This window comes from Pavona decussata, unplaced genomic scaffold (genome assembly GCF_977016875.1).
Source record: "Pavona decussata unplaced genomic scaffold, jaPavDecu1.1 SCAFFOLD_6, whole genome shotgun sequence".
Lineage (NCBI taxonomy): Eukaryota > Metazoa > Cnidaria > Anthozoa > Scleractinia > Agariciidae > Pavona > Pavona decussata.
The window spans coordinates 7412564-7439555 of NW_028145430.1; the positions used below are offsets into that span (position 1 = coordinate 7412564).

At 37.9% G+C, this 26992-nt stretch overlaps 1 protein-coding gene across 1 annotated transcript; it reads left to right on the plus strand.

The window, feature by feature from the left end:
- Nucleotides 1-2413: 2413 nt before the first annotated feature.
- On the plus strand, nucleotides 2414-25993 carry LOC146489550 (transient receptor potential cation channel subfamily M member 2-like). The gene is made up of 19 exons (XM_085109444.1): nucleotides 2414-2442; nucleotides 3381-3429; nucleotides 4393-4457; nucleotides 4879-5015; nucleotides 5237-5437; nucleotides 6600-6762; nucleotides 8177-8221; nucleotides 8579-8620; nucleotides 9146-9401; nucleotides 10148-10501; nucleotides 11209-11235; nucleotides 12925-13117; nucleotides 14461-14637; nucleotides 17523-17604; nucleotides 18026-18147; nucleotides 18895-19005; nucleotides 20725-20893; nucleotides 22434-22648; nucleotides 24062-25993. Exons 3-19 carry the CDS (start codon nucleotides 4418-4420, stop codon nucleotides 24530-24532), a joined length of 2805 nt encoding a protein of 934 aa, XP_084965570.1. The 5' UTR covers nucleotides 2414-2442; nucleotides 3381-3429; nucleotides 4393-4417; the 3' UTR covers nucleotides 24533-25993.
- The last annotated feature ends 999 nt before the right edge of the window (nucleotides 25994-26992 follow it).

Genomic DNA, 26992 nt, shown 5'->3' on the forward strand with positions numbered 1-26992 from the left:
GTATTTGAAATCTAATGCCTGATTACTTCTTCCGATTAACACATGTAGTTTCCGGCAGATTAAAATTTCGCATTCTAGTCGCGCAAGTTGTATTGATTTCCATTTGTTATTGGGAAAGTTTGTTGTCACTTGTCACCGTAAAATAATAAACCAGTGGAAAGCACTTTTAGAAGTGAACTTCGAAATCCAAGCCCTGATGTGTGGACCCGACAAAGGAAGGTGCTAGAGCAGTCAATGTAAAATAAATGCATTAGCAGACTGTAGATTATGCAGACCATGCATATAATCGAACTTGGGATGATATGAGTACCACTTGATCCTTAATTCGTACCATCCAGTACAAATAGGTATTCCATGATATTATCCTTGGTTATCATTCATTGTAGTTTTGCAGCAACACTAAGTCTAGTCTATGGAATGCTCTATCAGCTGCCTTGGACAATGCTACATGTTTGTCATTGGATACTTCTCAAGTTGCCCTATAACCTCTTTTTAGTTTCTTCAAGTGTATGGTAAATTAATAAAAATAGTTGTATTAGTTTTGTATTGTGACATAGATATATTCTCTCAATCTAATTCACTAAAACAGTGTACAATCGTAAGGGTGTATCCATGAAACGTTAAACAAACACCAGTGCATCCATTAACTGATGTGTGCAATTCTTGTTACATGCAAATGAGCAATTTTTTTTCCTTTCAGATGGAAAAACAGTTACTCCCTTGAAGTACCTTAAACTGAAGATGGAAAACGATTTCAGTACAGGTAAATTTGTCAAATAATACATCTAAGTTAAATGTCTGGATTGGCGTGAATTCAAGTTTCCCCTGTAAGGAAAAAAAAGGAAAAACAGTGATGTAAAAGATTCAAAGCCATTCACACTATGCAGAAAATAAATAAATGACAAAGGATAAACAAAGCCCTTATAAAGTCACAGTGGCAGTGACTAGAACTAAACAAACTGCAACAGATCCTCTATAATAAATGGGAACTAATTACATTTAGCGATTTTTGCTAATTAGGCGCATGTCATATGACGTCACTAAGCTTATCGGAACGTGAGCTTTGTTGATCGGTCAGTCATAAGCTTATTTCATAGGGCAAACACATGACTCAACCCGACCCTCGCTCCCATGGGAGTCTATTGATTCAGCTATGACGTCATTTGCTACTCATTTTACAGCAGTAAAACCTGACTTAATGAACTTATTGCCCAAACCTCTTGTTGTCTGGTTATTGTGAGTGCATGATTAAACACAGGGCAATTGAAGTCTGTAATAATAGTTTCATTATATAATGTGCATGTGAATGTATTCACATGGCACATGCACAATGTTAATTTATCGATTACTAGATTATTAGGCTTAATAATTTGAATGCATACAGGCCTACTGGTAAGCCTTAAACTATTACTGATGGTACCTCCTAGGCTAAACATCCCCATAATGTCCATATTGATCTCAAGTAAGCTTTAGTTTGTGGACCATGGTCATTCCCCCCCCCCCCCCCCCACTCCCAGTCATCTGTGGGATGCAATCTGAATTTTGCTTGTCTCTACCCAAAATTGTACTGCCTGCAGTCTGCATTTTACTTCCAGTCTACAGTTTAGAGTGTGCTAGCTGTCTGTAATTAAGCAGGAAATCAGTCCATACTTTTATACTTAGTCTGCAGACTTCAATCTCCATGTTAGTTTGCAGTCTATATATTATCCACCCCTCCCTCCCCAGTTGTCAGTGTTCAATCTGCAGAGTCTGCAGTCTAGAATCTGTATTTTACTCCAAATTTACATTTACAATCTTCAGTCTGCAAATTTTCCCAGCCCAATTAAGAACAATGTGCTGTCAGCAATCTTTCAGTGTGCAGCTTGTAAGTGAATTGTTTCCATTTGTGCATGATGCACGCAGCATTTTAGTCCAGTAATGTAGTTTGAATTTTTCTCCAATCATGCCTTAATGTTGCACTGGCAATCCCCCATCCCACCCCCAGGTTCCACAAAAATATTTCGTTTGACTTGAACCTAGTCTACAGCCTTATCTCCTTTAATTAAACCTTTTAAAGTGTGATCAGCATCAAATTTTGCCTTGTAATATCAATGCTTATTCAGCCCCAGAGGTTGTGAGAATTAAGGACATGATCACCCAAGGTGAATTTTCTTGATATTTTAATAACTTCTCTCCAGTATTTTTATGAGAAAAGTATGGGGACAAGATAGGAGAATTTGTTCTTTGATATTAGGGGTTAGAGGGTTAAGCATTGCTGCTCTATTGACATACATTAAAGATTTCACTTTCACTGGCCTGTTGCACACATGGTTTGTTTCAAGTTGAGCTAAACCACACTGATTATAATATAATAAGTAATTTGCTGTTTTACTGTGTGTATAGGAAGACATGCTGTTGCAGAAGGAAGAGGACATCAAGGATATCTTGCTGTATCAATTGAAGGTGAACAAAACAGTGGTATGTGCATGAACTGAATGATAAATGGAAGGGAAAGGCATCAAATGATATTAGTAGAAATAAAGTAGGATGAGGATTATTAGAAGCATGTTAGTATTTACCACTTATAATTAAGGAGAGAAAAGAGGAAAAAAATGGAAAATGGCAGACAGATAAATGCTAATTAATTTTGAGTATTGGTAGTTTAATTAATAGCAGATTACTGATGCATTGTAAAAAGGAAACATAAATTTATCCTCGCAAATGTTCAATACTTTCCCAAGCAATCCACAATTGAGGGCTCTTGGCAATAATAGCATCATTCAACCAACCTGTGCTGGGTTTGATCTACTGTACATGTATTTATCTTTATTGGACGAGTAGTGTTCTGGTGGTTATTGCACCAGACTTCACACAGGGCTTTCAGTTGGAAGATTAAAGTTTTTGATGGTTTGAGGCTCTAAGGTTGGTCTCTGCATTGGTGTGTTGTTTCCTTCTACACAGGTACCTGTACTGATCAGTACCAATAGGCATCAGTGACAAATTGCTGTGGGTAACACTGGCCTAAAAAGCACTCCATCCAGGGTGTTGTAGGAATACTCCTTGTTGCTGTATATGCATATGCTATTAATGAAAACGGCAGTTAAGATCCTGCACTGCCTGTGGTTCCCGTATATCTTAAGAACGATGTATAGGGCTTCTGGCTCTGCTAGCATTTTGGTTCTTAATAGTTGATATTGGACATCAGTTAAGACAAGTTATACTAAAAATTATAACTCTGGTCTAAGGGATCCGTTAAATACGTAAATTAGTAAGCTAGAAAATCACGAGCTATTCAAGTTTTTAGTGTTACAAAGGATAGATAGAATCGACCGTTTTTACTCTATTCAGTGAACTTTCCGATAAGCAGCTTGACGTTTCACCGCGACAATTTTTCTCACCAGAATCCATTGAGGGAGCAAGAGCACACGAACCTAACCGAGAAAGTGATAGGTGAGAGGGTTTTAACTAATAATTATTTATAAATCGGAGATGATCTGGTGCGATAAGATGTGAACTAAAGAAGATACTGATGTACATGTACGGTGTAGCTACAGGTTATACAGGTAACATAGGCTGCGTTTATTCAATCTTTAATACTTGTACTTGGGTGCAGTAGCATGCCTATATAGCTCTGGCAGTGAAATAATACATAGCTCAATTCTGGCCCATCAATCCCGAATCATGGTCTGCCTTTGAAAAATGCTAGTACTAGTGAACCACCTTCAGTGATACGTTTGAGAGACAAGCTGAGTAGAATCCACATTCGGTAAGTTTTTGCACAGCAGGAAAAAAAATGTCTGACTGAAGACAGCAATAAGAAACGTTACAAAATTAATAATAATTATGCGCAATGGAATAAATGTAATCAGTGGTATATATTACGCCTGGTAAACACGCGGTAATGATGTGTTATTCAATCAGTGACATTAGGCAAACTCAGAAAAAGGAAATCTGAGTTTTCTTCTGTTGGGAGAACTTGGACATTTCATTTTTCCAAGTTTACCTGACTATCTGACTTACTGACTATAATAAATAATATGCTTTGTGGTCCGCTTTGAGGCGCGGATGTTGTATCAACTCAGAAAAAAGAAATCTGAGTTTTCTCCTGTTGGGAGAACTCGGACATTTCCTTTTTCCAAGTTTACCTGACTATCTGACTTACTGACTGTAATAAATAATATGCTTTGTGGTCCGCTTTGAGGCGCGGATGTTGGATTAGCGTTGTATGTGAGCCTGAGCGCGCTGAACAAAAGTTTTCGTTTTGCACATTTTGTATGTGGTGAGACTAAATTTAAAAACCTGCTATGAAGAACATGTTGGACCCCAAGTCATAATTATGTTTTAAAGGTGCTAGCAGATACATTTGCAGATAGCCTGCTGACTTACTTAATTTAGGCTTTGATTACTTGATAGGAGAGCGCAGGAAAACATTGAACTTATGGAAGTAGCTGGAGGAGAAAATGGTGCTGCTGATAATGGTATGTGAGTTTTTAGCAATCTTATTGCAACGGTCCATTTTTTAAGCTATTTGATGCAATGCGCCGAGCAGATTTTGGTTTGTGCGTAACTTTTAGGCATCTAAATCTGCAGCTGGATTTTGTTGACAGGGAATACTCACTTGTTACTTTACAGGAGACTAGTTTACGAAGGCATGGTGTTGTACATGTAGTTGTATGAATGCAGCGTAGTTGCAGTTTGCTCTTTAAGGCTCGAGACGACGCTTTCTATGCGGCCCCATCATCTCATGCAACGCTGTGATTGGCTAAAAATAGAACGCTTTCTCTTTTGGTAAACGTCTAAGGGGAAGCGGCCTTCCTTGAGAGACTCAGGCTGCACTTGTACACTGTAGCAACTCGAACGTACCTTTAATTTTGATCATCGTCCTATTTTATTCACCAGAGCGCCCCACCCGGAGAAAGTGGTCATTATTAGACAAAGTATCCTGGGATTGGGATGAATATGACGACATCCAACGAAAAGTGACCGCCAAGGCCTTAATGAATGATGAAGAAAACCCTCTACTATTGGCGATCAAAGTAAGTTAAGTTCTCATGCATAGGTTATACAACGATTTCCAGTGCAATATGGAATAAGTGATCGTTTTAAAAGGGTGTTAAAATTTTAAGATAGTAGCTCGTAAACTGATGACTCATTTAATGCATTAGTCAATTTCAAATTTTAACACTCGAGTAAATTTGGTCGTTACAGTGCTGTAATATAAGGTTTGGCTTACTATAGTTCTGTTGTGTTTTGTCAGGTGACTGAAAAGCTCCATGAACGGGCAAGCAAAAAGGAGCCTAATGAAGATAATTTTATCGATCTGGCCAATCGCGTAGAAGAGTTTACACTGCGTTTCTTGGATCCTTTGAAAGATCGGAAACGTTGGCGTGAAGATTTTGCCTTCAATCCTAAAACGGACATTATCCTGGAGACCGCAATTAAGCTTGAGCAAAAGAAGGTAATATTTGGAACGTGTTTCGAAAGTCTTAACTAAAGATATTTGGGAAATTTAGCAACAACGACGGCGAAGGCAGCGAGAATGGCATTATTAAAATGAATCCGCCTTTTTTCAAACGTCGTCGCAATTATTCCAACTTGCTTTAGATGTAAAATGTAGGTGAAATTTTCTGGAGATGAATTCTTGGAGAGCGCACCCAAGTTTAAAAAGAGAAGCAAAAATTCTTCGTCTTGTGTTTACGTAATCCATATAACGTGCCATCAGGAAATTTCACGCCCTAGTCGTGCAGTGATGGCAAAGAAATGTATCAAAAAGTGTAATGCACCTGGAGAGTTGCTGTTTTGGTTACCACAAATATTGACGTTTTCCTTGCCGTCGCCGTCGCGTAGCTAAAACTCCCTATTAAAATGAACGTCTGAGAGGCATACTGAATAACTAATGGAAACCACGAGGAGAAAATTTCCTTAAATGTGACGCCGGTTTGTAACCTGTTCGATCAGTCCAAATCCACATAGATTTGGCTTCAACATCACGAGGCGTTGCATGCTCCTCATTGCATACGACTAATTTCAAATTTCGTGGGAGAGCATGGAAATGATATTTCAGTTTCAGGTAAAGTAGGATTTGATTGTCACCTATTCGCGTGTAAATTTCCCGCGCGCTGCACCCATTCTCGATTTCATGACTCATGGCTGCTTCTAGAAAATAGGAACCCGGCATTTGACATCATAAAATCCAAAATGGTGGCGCGTGAAAAATTTAAGGCGAAGTATAGATGCTATCTATACTTTTTAAACTAAACTTTGGAATTCTGACATCATCTTTAACAATTTAAAAGTGGAGCTCTTGGCCGAGTGATCCATGACAATGTGAAATGTAGCCAACAGCTAAGTTGCTTACAGTGCGACTTCTATTGCCGGGGTCACTTTAAACTGGCCAATTAGATCACATTATGATACCAATGGTCAATAATTCCAAACTGTTGGTTTTTAACTGTTGTTTTCCGTCTACTCGTGATTGGTTCAATCGGCTTTGGTTGAAATTCATTGTTCTTGTCCTGCAATCTGATTGGCCAGTTTTGTTTAAGTGAGCCCGGTAACAGTAGTCGCACTGTAATATCCAAACGGACTGCAGCCCAAAACTTTACTTTGTTTTCTTGTAGTTTTTTGACCATCCTATCATTATCGACATTTTAAATGAGAGATGGCATGGCGATCGTCGCATAGCATTTAAAGACTCAAAACTGTGGTGGTTGTTCCTCAGCACTTGGTGCATTTTAGACATGGTACTATTCCCGCTGTCATTCTTCTTAGCTTTCGCTGCAGGTAAGTAATAAATCATCAACTTGTTCTATGCTCCAAATGTAAAAGACTAGAATCTCTGGTGATAATATTATATTATTAACTTCCATTGGCTTTTCAAAAGGTGCGAACATGACCATTTTTTTAAATCTTATGTATGAACATGAACATGACATGTGATATATAGCTGTTTCGACAAAGGTTGTTCAAAAAAAGCGTAAAAAGTACGCGATAATGCCGAAAGGTAGTCTGGAAAATACCCAATAAATTCCAATCAAAGTTCAGAATCCATATTGCCCGCCATCTCAAGTCTTCGCTGTACGGTCGAGCCATTATGGATTCTGAGCTTTCATTGAAATTTATTGGATATTTCCCAGACTTTACCTTTCGGCATTGTCGCGGACGCTTTTACGCTTTTTTGGACAACCTTTGTCGAAACAGCTGTATTCCTTATTCCAGAAGTTAATTGCCACAAATTTTTGCATGCATGGTTACTTCTGACTAAGAGAAACGAAATAAATAAAATGTGAACAGCTGCCAATTTATTCATTTTCTTACTTTATGTCAGAAATGAATGTCAATCGGTTTCCGAAAGGGGCGACTTAATTCCTAATAAAAGCGGAAGATAACAAGAGTGAGTGTTTTTGACTCACAGCAACACCAACGACGGCAGCGTTATTTACTCTCAAATGGAATCGGCCGTACAAATTAAATGTCAACTAGAGTGATCGAACAATTATTTTTTTAAGTTTAAGTTTATTAAAAACTCTCTTGCAGTAAAAGAACTGAATTATCGAGTACAATTTACAATTGTAAGGCAACTATTATCTAATGTATAGTAATTTACAGTTATAACAATGATAATAACAATTGAATTACCTAAAATATTTAAATGTAAAAAAGTCCTTCACTCTCTTTCTCCTACAGACCTGAATGTTATGGAAAAGATAATACTTTTGTGTTTTCTGCCTTAAGGTGTAATAATTAGGCACATCCAGGATTGGGCTGGGAAGCAGGTGGCGCAGAGGGTGGCTGGGGGACTTCATTTTCGCCATATATTTGTAGCACAAGTGTTCTCTTCTATCATCTAACCTATCTAGTTTACCTAACTGTAAGGCATGAGCGTATGACTCTGTTTCGGGGTTGATTATTTTAAGCGCCCTTTTTTGCACTCGTTCTATGGCTTCGGACAGGTAGGCAGGAATGTCCTGCCAGACTGGTACAGCATACTCTAAAACTGGCCGAATTGTGCTAAGGTATAATCCTCAAGATGTTGGGTTGGCACACTTTGGCTCTGCGCAGTACTCTAAGGGAGTATAACGTCTTACAAGCTTTCTTAATAATGTAATCAACATGACAGTTCCACTTCAGGTCATTTTCCATAATAACTCCTAAGATCTTATAAACATTTATTTGACATACTTTTGTTTCTGTGCAGGGTGGATGGCAGCCCGTGTCAGCTGTCTTAGGTCATTTTTCCAAAGTAAGTCATTTTTTCCCTTAAGAATGCAGATGTTGTCTAGAAGACATTGCTGACGTGCTAGTGTCATTTTCGGACTCTTTGTTACAGTGAAATAGAGTGAAATATTTTATTTAAAGGCACTATGTCACTCCAAGCGCATGTGCGCATTGATGAGAAGAATAAACTGCAAAGGGCTGCGAACGAAAATGCTGCAAGTATACGCAGGATCAGAAAGATCTAATCAGCCCAAAATAAAAATAAGTAACTGAAATAACTGCAAGGCTAATCTGACTGCGTAGAAAAAAACTTTGTAGAAAAAACTTTTATGTTTAGATAAATTGAGCTAAATATGTTTCTATTCTTTTATTTTCTTTAAAGGAAGACTATTCTTCTTAGGAGAAGACGAGGTCAAGTCTACATGTGAGTTTTTTTGTAAAATTTCTATCAGTACGTTAACTTGTTCCACTTGAACTTCATCGGATGGAAAACCAAACCGCCATTAAAAGAAACAGCAACACTCGAATCCGACTTTTTTACGCTCCTGACATTTTTGGGTTTTATAAACTTCCTCTCATGGAATGTTTTACAACTTAATGTTAGTATAGAAAGCGTTTATGGCACATCGTCACTTGATTTTGCTCTTATATCAAAAAAAGGCATCGCTTAGTGTTTTTTTATAACTTGTCATGACAACTGATTCTTTAGCCAGTTCTTAAGGTTTTTCTTAATCTTACCTAAAGTCACAAACGCTGTGTTATATATGAGCTTAGCAAATCAATTCCCTTTGTGTGAAAACCTGATCGTCCTAGATGGCGCATGAAGACTAAAATATAATATGAAAAATAATGGGGCAGTAAGATGAGGCGGTTCAACCTTGATTGATACATGTTTCGTTTTGATGTTGGAGAAAATAAATACTGAGAAATTTGTATATCGTCCTTCTAGGCATATATAAAAGATACAAGGATTTTTTCACACTCCCCTACTTTATCTTTGTCCGGGATTCGCTGAGTTACCTGGCCCTTCTTGGACTACACTTGGCAATTTGTTTCGAGCCTTCGCAACTCACATTCAGCGGTCTAGAGTGGACCATTTTGGTGTTTCTCTTAGGCCGCCTTTTGATGGAAATCAAGCAGATCACACGCCTGGTACGCTCTGAAGACGAAAGAAAGAAATCAAGAGCATTAACTAATTATTTCAGGTACTTAATTTTCACTGGTATTTTCTTTCTTGTCTTATTCATGTCAATCACTGACATTTAATTTTGTTGTCTGCTTTTCTCCTTTCCCCTGAATGAGATAGTTTTTCGACCACTGTTGGTGATCTCTTGCTGTAAACGTTTGCTAGAAAACTGATTAGTCGCCGAGAACTAATGGCGACGCTTTAATCTGCTGCGTGTTGCAAAGTTATATTGAAGTTTTAAATATTTATTAAAACTCTTGCATTATGCTTCTCTCGTGCTCTCTAAACTTCCCGCTTGCATCCAGAACTCGATATACGCACGCTAAGCATGAACCAATTCTTAACTAGATCCAGTTGATTACCAAGAGTACCAATATGATCTGTTGATAGTGAGAAATCCCTACATGTCCGTCTTCCTCGTCAAAATCTAAAACTTAAGAGACACTTATTCCGAGATCTTGACAGTATATCTTGTTTAACAGTTAAGTCTTATACATGTACTTGAGCTGCACTTAAATGATTCATGACAATCACCAAAACCAATCTAGAGATTAACTGACAATTATGGCAATAAAGTTATTTTAATTTTTTAATTCGGTTGGTAGAGTCAGTGTGGCAATGGTCTTGGAGGTCAAGAATTTTTTGCAGTCTTAATCAGTTATGTGAAATATGTTGTTTATAAGCTTCTTCGTTTTATTCTAATATTTTAAGAGTTTAGTTGTACATTAATTGCGACAACATATGTCTTACTTCTTTTTCCTGCAGAGATCGTTGGAACTGTTTTGACTTTGTCATTCTCTTCACCTTTTTCTGTGCGATAACTCCTCTCAGAATATTTACTTGGGTGGAGTCAGAATCAGTAACAGACAACAGGATCCTGGAGATAGCTGGCTATCTTTATGGATTGAACACGATGCTGTTAACTTTCAGAGTGTTTGGTTCCATTCTGGAAGCATTTGAAGAAGTTGGAACCATTCAGATCGCATTATTTCAAATCATCCGGGACGCAGCTGTAGTGGTGCTGCATTTTGGTACAATCACGTTGGCATTTTCAAGCACAATAATGAAAGTATTTGTTGTGGAAACGTCGATTGTTGACGAGGAGACAAAAAAGAACCTGTAAGTGTAACGATTCAAAATTGTAGCTCTGGGCCCAGTTGTTCAAATACCGATTAAGCTAATCCTGGGTTAACGTGAACTTTGATTCAAGTTTAATTAGTAATTGATAATAATTTTTCCAAACGATTTTTCCCGTTCAGTTCCCCTTGAGCTTAGAAGCACCTTTTAAAACGTTTTTAATGAGCACGATAAAAGCCTCGGTTAACAATTAAGCGGGGATTAGCGTTAATCGGCTTTCGAACAACCGGTTTCTGGTGTAGATAAGGGTAAACTACTCGTGTAATTATTGCGCTGATGTATAAAGCGAAACATTTTGTTACAAGTTTTTTTTCCTTTTTCTGTTTTATATTCTGTTCTCCTCTTCTCTATTCTTCTCTCTTCTTCTATTCTGTTTTCTTCCTTTCTTGTCTCGTTTTCGCTTGTATTCTTTTCTTTCCTTTACTTCGTTTCTTTTCTTTCCTTTCCTCTCCTTTCCTCTCCTATACTCTTGCTTCTCCCCTCTTCTCTCCACTCTTTCCCCTTTTCCGTCCCTCTTTTTCCTCTCATCAGAATATAAGTTAGGATTTACACTTTCTAGTTACTTGGGCACACTTTTCTCCCTAGTTAAAAGATGTGGAAACAATCTTTGCTGGTCAAATTGCCTCGCGACATATAGTAATACACTTATTTAAAGCTATTTGTTCTTGTTTTCTTCCGTTCTTTTTCAGCATGTGTAACAAAACCGGAATAGTATGGTGAGTTGAAAAAAACTTTCGAACGTTTCATCGCCTGTCTATACATGTTTCTGTTATTTTGGCTTATTTAATTTCCCTTTCGTATAAATCCAAAAAGTCTCTTCATAAACGCTTACGAGCATCGCATGCGGAGAAATGGGTGTCGTCTATGTAGCTTCATTTAGACCCTGTGGAATTTTCTCCTTTTTCTTAATAATTGCTTTGCTGAAAATCTATCGTTTATTTGGCAATTCTTAGCGTTTAAAACAAAGATGGACGTCAAGATCAAGGAAACGTCACTTAATGATTCGGGATTTTTCCATGTCTGTCAATTTGTGAAATTTTGCTGAACCATCCATTAGGTCATTTTGTAGGGAAGGCGTTGAAGTTCAAAAAGAGAAAGGAAAATTGGCGTCTTTGTATGTGTTTACGTTCTGTATTAACCTTGAACTGGTTTATCTGAAGTTGCGGAAGACGGTAAAGAAATGAGCAGGTGTAGTGCCATAACTGTCTTGCTCATTCGACCTCTTGTCAACTCTCTTGTTTCGTGCTGTTCTCGTTTGCATTAAGTTGGACACCTCGGTGGAAGACTCGAGCTTCTTTTGGAAGACACGTTCCCGCAGTTACCTTCAATTCTTTTATCTGGCTGTAGAATATTAACCTCAAGATCAATTGCTTGCTACTTAACAGCAATACTAAGAAGCTAATTGACCTTTAAGATTTTGAAATAACCATGAACTTAGCCCATGATGAAATGAAGATGCAGTCAATATACAGTAGAAAATTATTGTTTCGCTGCCAGCATTTCTTACATCAAAGACAGAGAAGGAATTTCGATCAGCGTATGTTTTGGTGTTCTGCAGAAATTGATACCATTGGCTAATGATCACCCCTTCACACTTCCCTGTAAAAATAAACATCCTTAGTCAGAACTCTTTCTGTTGACATATTTTTTTCTTATTCGAACACTGGTGATTTCAATATTTTGATGGGGATGTACATTTGGAAGAATAATTCAGCTCAACGATATATTATTTGCAGTCATTCCTACTCCCACCCCCTGGAAAATGTAAGTCGTAATTTCTAATCTCCTTGATGTTGCAGCCAGTAGCAATCCTTGTAAATTTGTTTCTTACACCATGATACATCTTTGTGCCAAATTTGACGCTTCTTCGACTTTGTAACGAGTTCGTGAAAATATCGCCCAAAAGGACACCTGACTACAAGACGATAATCTTCAAGAACAAGATCATTGTTTTATTAAGAATTCATCGGCTATTTCAGCTTATACTAGGATCTACATTCAAATGTATTAGCTTCGACGTATCATGTCGACATTAACTCATGGCTAAGGAGTAGGTGGTAGTATATTTACCCTTCTTTTCCCAAAACGTTAGTCCTTTAAATAACTTGGGGTTCTGCTTGTGCGCTGAGACCTCCTTGCCTGGGATCTTGCGTTTGACTCCCATATGTTAACTGCAGAGCACAAACGACGCAAATCTTTTCTGGTTAGAGCATGTCAAACATCAGTTATTCAAATCCAAAAGTTTTGAGTTTCGAGATTAACGTCAGAAAACAAAACAAAAACATACCCTTTCAACTTAACAAGGGTACAAAGACCAGACAGACAAAACATTCACTGTCTATTTTCCCAGTTGCACTTCTCCTTTAGCCTTTTGATATCTCTTTCGTGCGCCTGTTTTTTTTTAGTTGGTGGAGGATAACTACTCACCTTGGTTGGTCTGTGCTTCAGTTATCCAACGGATTGGATTTCTTCAAATCAGCTGGTTCATTATCAGAAACTCTCGTCCATCTGTTATTTGCTGCTTACCTTGTCATGGCCGTCATCCTTCTCATTAACATGTTGATTGCGTTACTGTCCAACACTTACCAGCGAGTACAGGTAACTGGCTATCATTTATCTGTTTCCTGCTGTTTATGGTGTTTCTGAAGAAGGAAAGTTTTCAAGGAAACAACTTGGAAATTGTTGTCAAACCCTCGAGGAAATAAAGTTTGCCATATTACAATTTGTCAAAGGAAACTTGCTGTTCGCTTACGAGAGCTAGTTGTTTTACTCGACAAGTTCTTCCTTGGCGAGTTTGAATTTCTTTCACGTTTTTCGTTTCGAACAAGCAGGTAAAACTTACTTGTGTAACTAGCTTTGAAACCGACTGAGGTCTCGAAACTCGGTTGTACCTATCGGTAGAATATTCCGGTAAATTTGACGAGCCCCCGTAGGAATTTTAAACACCTCTGTTGCAGTATGCGTTGTACGATGCTGCTTGAAATATTTCACTCTTTCAGGCTGACCAATGCATCCAAGTAACATAACTTTCATAATGACGGTAAATCAAGTTTCAGTAGTTCATAGGAAAACTTAGTCTTCGTTTTTTAGGTATAAATGACATCGTAGTTGTGATACACAAGCCATTAGTATTATGTTTCAGTTCATGGTTCAACGGACTTTTGGAGAATTTAGTTCAGTTTTGTCAAAAACGCGTGATTTGAAATGAGTTCCTCTTGTGTCCATTAAACGCCTTGAGGCCTTAGTTCTATGAAATAGCTGCTTTTTTGCCTTTGTGTGACACAGATATAGAAGTGAGAAGCAAATTAGGAAGTTCCAGTTCGGCGAAAGTTGTCCTTTTTTGGCTATTTTTTTTACTTATAATAGTTCATTGGTGCCCAAAATACTCATTGGACGGGAAAAAATTAAACTTACCTCCGTTAACCAGAACCTTCGTCGCTCAGAAATCGCAATTCAATCCATGCACTATTAACTTTTTGGTCCTGAAGAAGCCACTGCAAGACTTAGCCAGACTGGCTGTGGTGTCAAACGGTCTCATCGATTTTCGCGAGGTCACTGTACTTTAGTTACATTTGTATGGGAAATTTGAGAGAGTTTAAAATACGATTTTGGTAGATTTACGTGAAGAAATGAACTGGAGTCTGCAGTATTCTGACGACGATTTACAGCTGAAAGCACTTAAAACACGAGTTTTTAGTGGTGTGTTTTGATGGGTATTTGTATAAGTTTGGGTCATTTGAAAGGACGATTTTGGTAATTTTGCATAAGAAAACGAACCAAACGGTAATGGAAGAGGTAGGGCATTTTAGAAAAGATGCGTATAATTTTCTCTGAAATAATGGAATAGGTTTTAGTCAGTAATGTGCCTGCCTAACAAAAAGAAAAACAAAAAATCTTTCAGAGGTGTTTATACAACATTATTAACTGATATTTATCCTCAGGATAATTCACAAAAGGAATGGGCATTCCAAAACGCTGTTACTATCCAGACGTATAGCAGTTATCACCCCATACCAGTGCCTTTCAACATTTTGTCTACCCTCGTTATGTGCTGTTGTTTTCTTCGAAAGAAATGGAGAGTAGACGAAGCAGTGGTAAGACGTGAACAACATGCTGGGGTAAGTCGAACACCAGCAAACAAAGACTGATTAGCAAAGAAATGGCTTTCTCAAACTCAATTAATTCATCAAGAGAAAACAAAGAAAATCACTACTGTGGCAGTGGTTTGGATGTGTGTTACTAATAACCATAAAATTTTGCCATCTTTTGCCTTGAATTTGTCCACGAGTTATTGATCATTAGAGAAGCCATATCAAACACTCGAAAGTGTGTTTCATCAGATAACCAAACACCTCGAAGTCGTTTAAAAAAAACTCGTTGGCGCCTCGTTTTTTCAACCTACTTCTCAGTGTTTGGATATCTGATGAAACACGCTTTCTCGTGTTTGATATATTACTTCCACTGTCATAGTACTGAAAAAAAAAAAAAAAAATTAAAAAATCCCCGGCGTTTAGGTTCTCTTTCTTTTTAATAGAATACCCTGCAGAAATGCTATGAAACAATCTATACTGAACGGTATAGTTACCAATATTTAACCCTAAGATCTGGGCGTAAGAATGGGAGAATGGGTGGTGGGTGCAGGGAGCTGGAACCCTCGCTTCCCACCATAACTTCGAGAGTATCAAGCTATGGAAATGAAACTTAGAGAGGGAATGGTACGTTCGGGACTGTTTCCTTTTTTTTATTTAAAGAATATTTTATTTCCACATTTGCTCTAAGAGCAAAAAAGTGCTCATCGAGGGAGCTAACGCCGTTTACATTAATTTTATAACATCACGGTCAAAGGAGGAACAAACAAAACAAGAAACAGCTAAACAGCTAAAAACCCCAAAATATCTAAATTACAGTTAACAAAAACTGTTTGATTGGGAGATAAAAGACTGAACATAATTAAACATGTTTACATTAAGCTGAAAGTCAATACCAGGAACTCGAAAATGGAGTTCCTGGTATTGACTGGTTCCTTTGAGTGAGGTGATGAGGTCACAAGAGGTGGGAATTACGTCGTGATTCAAACGGCGGCCATCTTTTATCCACCAGCTTTATTTTCTGGATTTCTTCAAAATTGCAGAAAGCCACAGAAATTGACCAAACATTGATTAACACCAGAAAAACACTAAAACGATAAACAGTAACGTGTCAGTTACCCAAAGGAAGTTGAAACGTTTGGTGAGTCCGCGCGGCAGATAGGGTTAATCATCTATGTTCAAAAGTAAAGTGATCAAAACACAAAATATAATTTATAATGGTAATTGAACTGAGTGGACTGTAATTTGGTCTGAAATCATATGCATGATTTCTAAATCTAAGGAGCGCACAGTGCGAATTTGATTTGAAATCACAAGTATGATTTCAGACCAAAATTGCATGACACGACGTTCAATTACCACTTTATTACACCCATTTTGAAATCACACAGTTTTTTTGTCAATTTCAATATTTATTTATCCACTTTCACATTTTTATTTTGATGGGCTAAACAAAGGACGCGATTTAGAGCCAAAAATAGTGCGATTCGTGAATGAATCGCACCGTTGAGAGCCAATCAGATTGCAAGGATCACCAGTGGTTTCAAAATGGGTGTAATAAAAGAATTTATTTCACTCCGGTATAAAAGGCTTTGCTCCTCCCTATTTCCAGCTTCTGGAATGCAAATTTCAGAATAAAATAAAATCTATTCCTATTCCTTTACGATTTTTTATGCTTATTGTGCTGTGTAAATCATTTCTCATACACATTATATCCGTAGCGAATAATCCATTTACGTTTTGGGATAAATCGGAAGTGAAGCGATTCCGCGGTTTAAAATTGAATTTACATCATCAAAAATGCAAACAAAGGATCTTAAAAGATGTCCTTTGAGTCGTTCCAGAAATCTTTGCAAAAACGCAGAGAAAAGAAAATCAAACAACATTCATAGGCGAGGATTACCGTACCTGAGAAAAAAAACGAAAACAAAAACGAAACTAAAAACAAAACTCGTTCTTAAGGTCGCTACAGGGAAAATCAACAAGACTTCTGTGGCGTCAAATAATAACTTCAGGGCACAATTTTGGCATTATTTTCAGGTAATTTTGTCAAATTAGTGTTTTTCGTATTTTTTACTTTTACGAGGCAAAGGTTTAAAATGTTTTGGCGATTCATTTAAAATCAAATAAACAGATTTTTGCTTACATGTTTGCCTACTTTGTTTGCTATATACCAGAGTTCAAGTCGTTGGTATTGGTTTTTGAATTCTAATCTGGAATACGCAAAATCTACGATTTATTGATTTAAACGATTTTTGTTTATTGTCGTCGAATTAATATCGGTTTTACCAAAAATATCAACCCTGTCAAGCTTCAATTCAAAACTAATAACTGGAGTAAATTTCACATCTATCAGTCTCGGAGAAGACTACCTAGTAGCCAGTAGAAAAAGTGAGGTATGGTCCTTCTAAAATTGTATGATGGAAACTTCTGGACTACTTCTAAATAAACAAACGCATCAATAAACCAGAACCTCATCTCATTTGATGGAATTAATATTAAAAATGGCAAAGATAATCCTACGAATTCAACCAGTTGGCAACTGTCCGTTTGAAAACTTGTTCTCTTTCCTATTTGGTGTTTTGAGTTCGAAGATAAGTGGCTTGTATTGCCTACCATTAGTCTTGACTCAGTTTTGAATACCATGGCTTCAATTGATAGCCAAGAATGATCTGTACAATTTTTGAGGTCGTAAAGTTTAGACAACAAAGGTTCATTTTAAAAGACAAAAGAAAACGAATTTTAAAAAAATGCAGATCCAAAGTGGGTGAAATTTGGAGTTTCACAATAATATGTAATAATTCCTCTTAAATGTCTCTAAAATAAGCAAATTGAATTACTACACCTAACCAAAGTGTCATTGAACTGAACCTCTTCTTGTAGAAGTTACCCATTTCTCTTTTTTTACATTGAAGCTGAACTACAAGCTGAACCTGGTAGTCGCGAATCTTCAACATAAGTACAGATTGAAATACGGGGATGCCTTTCCTCGTACAGGTGAGTAAGTGTAACAAATTGTGGATTTTTTGAAGGATAAAAGATAGTATTCTCAGGTATTATTATGGCTCAGGTAACGGTGCTTGGTCTGTTTATTAGGACTCCATTGATTAGTTTTACATTTCCTGTTCCCGTAACGTTTGACTTGTGTCATCAGAACTCCCTGAGAACATCTCATGATGGCAAGCATAAAAAGTATAGTAGTATATGTCTGATAGTAAAGGGATGCGCCATTTGGTTTTTGGTCCGTGACATGCCTGAAATCATTTCATTTTTAGACAACGTCGCCACAAATAATAAACTAATATAACGGCTCAAAATACAGGCGGAATCGTGGCTATGCTACAGTAGCCGAGATTTTACATCTCAGCCATAAGTTTTTATTTGTTCAGTTATTGATTTGGTATTGTTTTGTCTGAAGATAAATTAGACAAAGTGATTGATGACACAGAGAATACTGAAGGCATGGTCAATCAGGTTCTTTACAGAACCTTCACAAAGCAACACGGCTGTGATAAAGCTCTTTTGCCTACGGGTTCAAAGGTACTGATCGTAACAGGTAGTTTTAGTTACCATAAGCTAGTACATAACTTCGTAAGGGGTTTAAGGTGGACTTAATAAGAGGGGGGGGGGGGGGGGGGCTTATTTCAGACGGGGCTTGTAACCGGAATAAAAAAGCCGTTTCGAAACGAGCTATAGCAGTGTTGTTCGAAATACGTTTTTCATTTACAAGTTTTTAATTAAGCTTTAATTTCGCGTTAAGTTGAAGCCTATTAACTCAGTGTTGTACAGTAATACCACAGTAAAGCATTGAAAAGTAGCTATATTTTATAATAAAGGTATCGTACGGTAGTTGTAAAAAAAGGGAGTAATAAACTTATTGTATCACAATAATTTTTCCAATTTTCTGTTTGAAGTAAAACAAGGAATTAGCTAGAGGGGGGCTTTTAATCGGATGTATTTTTTGGTTTACGGGTATACGCGGCAGTTTACGGTAATGCGTTGCGAATGGGTTGCGGCTTTGCTATGTAGTTAGTATTAAATGCCCTTACCCATTGGTGACCTACATGCACTATCTACTGTCTGAACAGCAACGCCGTTCCCAGCTTTCTCACCCTGAGAATAAAGTAGTCGGAACAAAACGATGAAAGTCATGTTTATTACCAGAGAAATTAACAATGACAACTCTTTTACGTGCTAAACGAATATGTTTACATAGTTTGCAGTGTGTTTCAAGAAATATTTCCTCGATAATATCTGACAAAAAATTGTTGTTTTTCTTCCCAAAAGGCGTGGGAGACTAGTAGACACGCACTTGTGGAAGGCTTCCTTTTAACAGCGACGAATAATGGTAGCGCCAGATACCGAACCCCTTTTTCTCGCAGATTTCCCCATTTTGAGGTGCGTAACCATCTTAATGCCCTCACGTTGAGTTCAGTAGTCTTTCTCGATTTACATTCACCAATTATTTAACTGGTACAAACTTGGTGACATTTTTAAAAGAACTGTGAGACCTTAGCCAGCATTTCCGGACCAAATTTCTTTCATATTTCAATAAATAAAATTCTTACAAATGTGCGCAATGGTGGCACCTTAGCACCTTTCCATTTACTGCAAGGATAAATAACAACATTCCTGTACTATTTCGATTCTCTGAAATCTCCGTTTCCGTTATTTACTTGTAATTAAGCGCGAGCAAAGGCGAATATTTCACATTGAAAGAAACTGAGACACTGTGTCGTGTGCAATAACTTGGAACATGATATTTATAGAAAATCATCTATTGACGTTAATCTTAGAATAATGCAGATGAATGACGTTAGCCAACATCAAGAGGTCCTTGGTTTGAAAAATAAATTTAACAACTTTTGCATTTTTTCCCAAACTTTGAGAACAGCAAATTCATCTGAGTTAAGGTTTTATTGTTCACTGTGATTTTGTAATTGGAAATATTTTTGTAACCTGACACAGATAATTTCTTTTCTTAAATCCGTCTACTGAAGGAAAGTACAGAATTAAGATTGTAGGATTACCCAATTATTCATTGTGCGCTCTGCTCCGGCAAATCGAAAGTTTTACGATACCTTAACTGAGAAAATGCTCTGACTTATAATTTTCGGACGATAATCTTCAGACTTTTCGATGATTTCTTGGCACATTTCTGATGTATTTCTTGAAATTTCCGACTTAACACTCTTGAAGGAAACTTGCAGGGTGTGTCAAATTTATTGAACACAGTTCCGTAACGAACATTATATAGCAACTGAAGCTGCTGTTACACTGGGCAATTTTTCTTGCAACTTGTCTCGCAATCTCGTTGAGCCGTTGCGACACAAGTTACACGGATCGTTGCGTAGCGTAACATACCGTGAAATTAACGTGTCTTGCAACCCCGGCGACGTTTTTGTTGCAGTCACCGTAGCACGAAGCAGATCGGACTGACTTCTACTTCTGGCAACGGTTACGGCAACAAAAAAATTGCGAGACATGTTCATTTCAGGGCATGTTACATTAGGCAACGCTTCGTGCCTAGAGTAACAGCGCCTTAACTGCTAGTGTGGCTATACATATTTTGTCTTCGATATAGCTCCATATCAAAACTCACAGTTTGCGTTTAAGGAAGACGATAATTATCTCAATTTTTTTATCCTAGCCGGCGGATGGAGAAATATTTTGGAGCATTTTTGTAACCCTTCTTTGTTTTAAAATTTTTAAAATTGCAGTGATTTGCACGTTTGCCAAAATATTTATAATCGGAAAATTTGGAACTTTTTTTGTAGAAAGGTCATTGGTATGAGAACATTTGTAATTAGAGTATATGAACTGCATGTTTTAGACATGTTGACTCCAATGATTTCTTGTCGGATTTTGCCATCTGGACCAAAAATTAACAGGGGAAATCACATACAGACAATATGGAATGAACATTCTTATTCCAGTTACATTTTAAAGGAAGCACGGATGAGAATCATGGTGCAAGCTGCCATTTAATGGACTGCCAAACTTAAGCTGTTTGATGTTCAGTCATGCCAGCCATGTCTGACAGTAAATTTGGCCATGTGATGTATTTGCCCTTCGATTCAACGGAAGGTAAAACGTCTCTCGGATACTTTCTTTTAGGTAATGGTATTGGAAAGTGGGGTGAGTAAGTGGTTTGCACTTGGAGTCGTGTTTGAAGATTACGCTCACCCGCTGCCAGGAAAGGCGCAAGGAACTTTGGGATACCACACGGGTGAAAGAACAATCTGGTCAGCCGACGCGGAAGGCGTTAAAAAGACGGCTACTAAAGGTATAGTGAGCGACATTGTTCATTACTGAAGCATCGTGGATATGGGAAATACAATAATTACTATGACTTACAACGACAATTGAAGACAACAACCAAGACGCAGGTTCTTTCTCTCTAAAGCTGACATACCATACCATACCATACCATACCATACCATACCATACCATACCATACCATACCATACCGTACCATACCATACCATACCATACCATACCATACCATACCATACCATACCATACCATACCATACCATACCATACCATACCATACTTTTTATTTCGACACGATGGGTTTTGAAGCAATAGCTTTTGGGATACTAATACTAAAGTAATGGTAATACTTAACAAATAGATTCCATTTTGCCGTGCGTCTTTACTCTGACAACGCATAGATTTATTTCTTTATTTGCCTCAAAAATGACGTCAAAACGTGGTGAGAACAAAGAATTGCGAAGAGTAGCGTGACTGATGTTTTTACCTCTTTTTGTCGTTCTCTGTGCGTTATCAAAGTACAGACCCACGGCAAAATGGACATTTCAACACATTTCGTGAGCGAGTATCGCGTTGACTAAGCTGAGACAAAAACTTTCCAGCAAACTCAGTTTTAGACTACTAAACACATGCAATTGTGATCCTCTAAATTAGAGTATAATCCAAAAGAATTTCACTGACAATATTTTCAAAACTAACCTTTATTGCAGAAGGAAATCCTGGCTCCAAAATATTAGTTATCTCTCACCGTTTCCGGGAAACCAACCTTCGTTTAATCGATTTCAATTCCACTCGTTCTCAATTCCTTTCGTTTTACGTTTGGCACACGATTTAAAATCGTGATTCGATTTTACGATCGAGTGATTTTAAATCGTGCGCCAAACGTAAAACGAAAGGAATTAAGAAGGAGTGGAATTGAAGTCGAGTGAATGTAGGTGGGTTTTCCGGAAACGGTGAGAGATCCAATATTACAGCATGTAGGTCGCTTCACTGGGATTTGTAATCGATTACCGGATTTCTATCGGCGACATATTTGGACAAATATTTGCTTCTTTTTCACGTCACAACAAAGTCCTAGCTTTTTTTTTATTTTTTATCGGGCAGTTTTCGTTTCCTGCGAATATTTGCCTATGTTTGCCCGCTACTCTTCAAAACAGTTTGCAAAGCCTTGGTAACCAGTCACTCTGGCTGGACTCTAGACTCTGATCACGTACACCGGTCACGCCACTCGATGACGTAAATCGTGTTTCTATACTCTAATCACAAACTCCGCTACACTAATGAAAACGCGAGTTTTACACCGTTCATTGTATAATATAATAATACTATTATGCGTTATTTCAACTACTTTTGCATACTTTACTATGCTATTAATGGACAACTTGTCTATAGATTTATCACTGGCTTGCTGGTGTACTATCCTCCAATTAAATAAAGAGAAACGAAAAAAATGCTCTGGTGATTGTAGAAGTTTTTGTACTGAACTTTGCGTCTTTTTGTATTTTTTGCTGTTTTAGATAGCAGTGTAACAAAATGTGTTGTCTCTCGCAGGTCCTGGTGCGGCCCGTCGAGGTGATGTAATTCGGTGTACAGTTATGTTTGAGGATATACAAGAGAGAGATGGGACAGCTGAAATTCCAGTTGTATTTACTGTCAACGGAAGTAGGATCGTTTCAGAAGGAGGTCAGACAAACATCGAGTACAATCCGGACAGACCAATCTACCCTCAAATAGGGTTTTACTATGAAAATAGTGTATTGGCCAAGGTAAGGAGGAGGAGTCCAGCGTATCCTGTTTAATTAGTTAGGTACATTTCGTCATAATCCTCAAACGTGTATCAGCACCCCAAACCTCAACGGTTTGTGATGAACCTACATTCTTCGCCAATTTCTGTTGGGAAAGTTAGAGAACAAGCCCGGTATGGCAATTGCTATCACTTACGTTTGTTTACGCCTTTGTTTGCCCCCCCTCCCAGACGAAGAATAATGCGTTTAGATTCACAGTTGTTCTTGGCTTACTTTCCGCGGCGTCTAACGAAACTTAGACTGGGACTGGTAACGTCATTCCAACAGCCACGCCGTATTTACCTGTTGCGATCATTCGCTAATTCGTTGTGTGTGTGTGTGTTTTTATTAATAGCAAAAGAAGAAAGAAGGTGTTAGTTAACGCCAATTCAGTGTATTTAAATATCATTGACAATTTCAAGTCAAATCAAAACGCAAATCCAAGGACAGAAGTAATCTTTAGGGCAAGTAACCTTCAAGCGTGTAACAAATTTGTTTGCCCCTTTCATTGGCTTCCAATTGTGATTGCATTTTTTTCACGTGTGAACTTTGCAAACACCTTCCAAACGCATGCGCAAACGTCGGAAAAAGCACTTTGTTTGCATATATATTTCTTGTAAACATTGCTTACGTTTGTGTTGAAATTTACGTCAGGTAAACACTGTCACCGCTCCCGCTGTATTGCCTATGAACACCACTTCACCGCCTGTTTGTGCTTACATTGGTATTTTAATCATGTGTGATGTGAGCTTCGTTTGCGTGTACACTTACATTTTAATTTGCATTGTGTATCAACATCGTTTGCATTTGTATATGTTTTTCTCTCGGTGACCGCCTCGTACATGTGAAAGGTTCCGGGGCTCAAGTACCATGCATTTCTTACAAACCAGAGTTTTGGCGAACAGTTCAGGAACATCATAGGTTTCTAGTAGAAGGCTGTTTACACAGATTAATTTGGATGTGAATTTATTGCCGATTTTAAAGTCCATATCAACGGCGATTTTTTTATGTGTAAATGAAGTACCGACAAGTTTTTGCTGCTGTGCAATTTCAATGCGTTTTAACATTAAAAAACCCACCTTGTAGGTACCCTGCAAGGAAACTATGAGTTGTGCTCGCTTTGTGTGGTTTAATAGCGCAGGTTTATTTATTAGTGCCGGCTTAAATCGCAGTCAAATCGCCGCAAATTGCGCTGCGTAAGTCGCGTGAAAAATTGCCAGTATAAACGTAGGCTAAAACGCTTTTGTTTGCGTGGTTATGAGAGGTGAACGACGAGCAGCAAGCATACATAAAAAATAATAATAAACCTACCAGTGGGTTTCACTGTTTTCTTAAATGCATATACAAGCTTTTATGGTTTTCCTTTAAAGATGTTCTATTTCCTTCCCTTTTCAGATGTGTCCGAGGGAAGATGTTGACTTTCAAGATTTACAAATTCAAGAGTTGAAATCTGATCTTTCGGAGGTGAAATCTGAACTTGTCGACGTTTGCAAGCAGTTGATATCTACCAAACAAGATGTAGTTCGACATGAGTTGAAATCCGACCTTGCAATTGTTCACGAAGACTTACAAATTCAAGAGGTAAAATCTGAACTTGAATGTGAATTTACCCTGATGAAATCGGACCTTGCCAAGATGAAATCTGATCTGGACGATGTTTGCAAAAATGTGATGTCCACAAAAGAGGGAGTAGTTCGCTTTGAGGTTAAATCTAACCGTGCAGACGTCCACGAGGACTTAAAACTTCAAGAAGTTAAGTCAGAACTAGCTGAGGTGAAATATGAAATTTTTGAAGTAAAGAGAAGTTTGGAGGAGAAACTAAATGCTGTACTGGCAAAGTTAGACAAAAAGGACACAAATGGGTAAATATTATGTAGAAATGTTGTACTGGATGGGATAGAAGGGATCATCATCATCATCATCATCATCTTTATATTCATCTCTTTATTTACCCTCGAATTTTAGAGTAGCGTATGCAGCTAGTATCTCCTAGCATTTACCCACCCAACCATGAGAATATATACACCAAGACCAGACCACAACACCGGAAACTAAGCCCACTAATCTCCCCTACAAACAAGGGTTTTGAGACGGGGCCTGCATTTTAACATCCTTATCCGAGAAGACTTGAAAGTCTAACCATTTGCAGATGTCATTACAAAGGAAGCAATTTCTCCTCAGTTATTTAAAGACCCTGAGTGTTAGTCCGGCCGCGGTTTGAACCCACGACCTCCCGTAGTCTGCATTTAATTGTATTCAATATTTAGTTCTACTTGTATTTGATTTTGTAGTAATGTATTGTACACGACCCCATAAGCTTTCAGTTTTTATATACATCGTGTACAGCTGTTTCAATTAACGTTGTCGGATAAAAGCTTAAACCTTAAAGACAGCTTTAAAGTTGATGTCCTACCATTTTTTCCATCCAATTGGCTCGCCATCGTATATCTTCGCTGGACAGACGAGTTAGAGTTGATTTTGATGAAATTATTCATAAAAAATCCACAGAATATTGAGGTCTTGTCTTATAGCTTTATACTTTGATCCGACAACGTTAACTGAAATAGCTGTATAAATAAAGACAACCTACCTGCCCTACTTACCTAGTCCGGTACTCTATTAACTGAGTAGAGCAGTCGGCAGTTATATCGAGTTATATCAGTTATATCGACTTAAAGAACTTATTATATGAGAGGGAAGATATCGAGAAAAGAAACGGTGTTATGGTATTTAAAACTTCAAGAACTTTAATGTAGAACGTGCTGTGGTGAAATATTTAATAGAAGCTTGTAGAAGAAACTTAATGTTATCCTGGCAAAGGGAGGCAAAATGGACAGAAAAGGATTAAGTATTATGTAGAAATATTATGTAATGTTTGAGACACGAGCAGCAGTGTTTTATAGGGATTTATAACCACGAGGCGCAGCCGAGTGGTTTTGGACCCGATTAAACACGTTCTGCGAGTTTTTGGTCGGCTTGAAAAAAAATATTCCTGGAATAGCGTGTGTCAAGAGAGTTCATAACAATGATGCTTTTGTGAACGTTGGAAATTACCCGCATACGAGAAAAACATTAAAGGGCATGTAAACCCCCAAACACAAGTTTATTTCATATTATGTGCAAAGTGGTGCTAAAAACAGTTTTACGGCTTATTTTTGCCAATTCGAAATATTTAAGGAGAAAAACGGCATTTACTGTGGGAAGTTCACTTTCGGTTAAAACAATAACGAGTGCTCGTGACGTCAGCGGTTGAACACAAACATTGCGCAATTGAGAATACCACTGTAATTATCATGGGAGCGAGAGAAAATAGTAGCAGTTCGAAGGAGATTTAATATCCGATGAATAAATGTTATTTGTACGACAGTGATGTTGGTAAAGTGCCAGAAACTTGCCTGGATGTCGGAGCTCGTTCATTTCGCTTTGAGCCACGCAGAGTTCGGCGTGCTATGCAGCCTGAATCAAACGAGGAAGACGGCGAAAGCGAGACGAATCGTCTTGGAAACACAGACTGGTAATTGTTTCGTGTTGTGATTCATTCGCATTTATATGATTGTTACGCCTTTGAAAGACAGAAATTGTGTTTTTTAACTGAAAGTTACCATGAATTTGTTTATGAATGCTGTTGTTTTTCTTTTGTTATAATAAGGTGCGAACCAACGACTCACAAGAGCGTTTACTATGTAGAAATCGGCCAAATTTGGCGAAAGATAGAGGACCAGAAACCAGCAGTGCAAATTCACTGTATAACCAAGTATCCAAGCATGGCTGCCGAATAGTCGTGTCTTGCAAGGCTCCGCGGCCTTTTTTTAATTTTTGAGCGTAGCCTTTTAATGGAAAAGACAAATATATCATCAAAGCGCACTAGATCTGAGAGAGGTAGTACGAGTTCCACAGAATCGAGTTCACCGAAAGATAAACGTTCCAAAACTAAGAAAAGCGACCTCAGAAGGTGTGAAATTGAAGTCGCTGAGATCGAAGAAGAAACGGTTCGCGATATGACAAACACACCGGATAACCAGGACATTAAACCAGTACTGGATATGATTCTAAAGAAAGTAGAGAAACTGGATGCCATTGAGCTATCTTTGAGGGACATTTCTTCTAGACTTGCCAGGACAGAAACGACTGTGGAGAAATTGGAAAGTGAGACACGCATGATGGATTCGAAGATTGACACAATGGACGCTGGGCTTACTAATTTAAATGACGAAGTATCCGCGCTGCGAGGTAAACTCACGGAAAAGGAAAAGCAGATTAACGAGCTACACATGAAGCATCTCTATCTTGAATCGTACAGTCGGCGTGAAAACCTGAAGTTCTTTG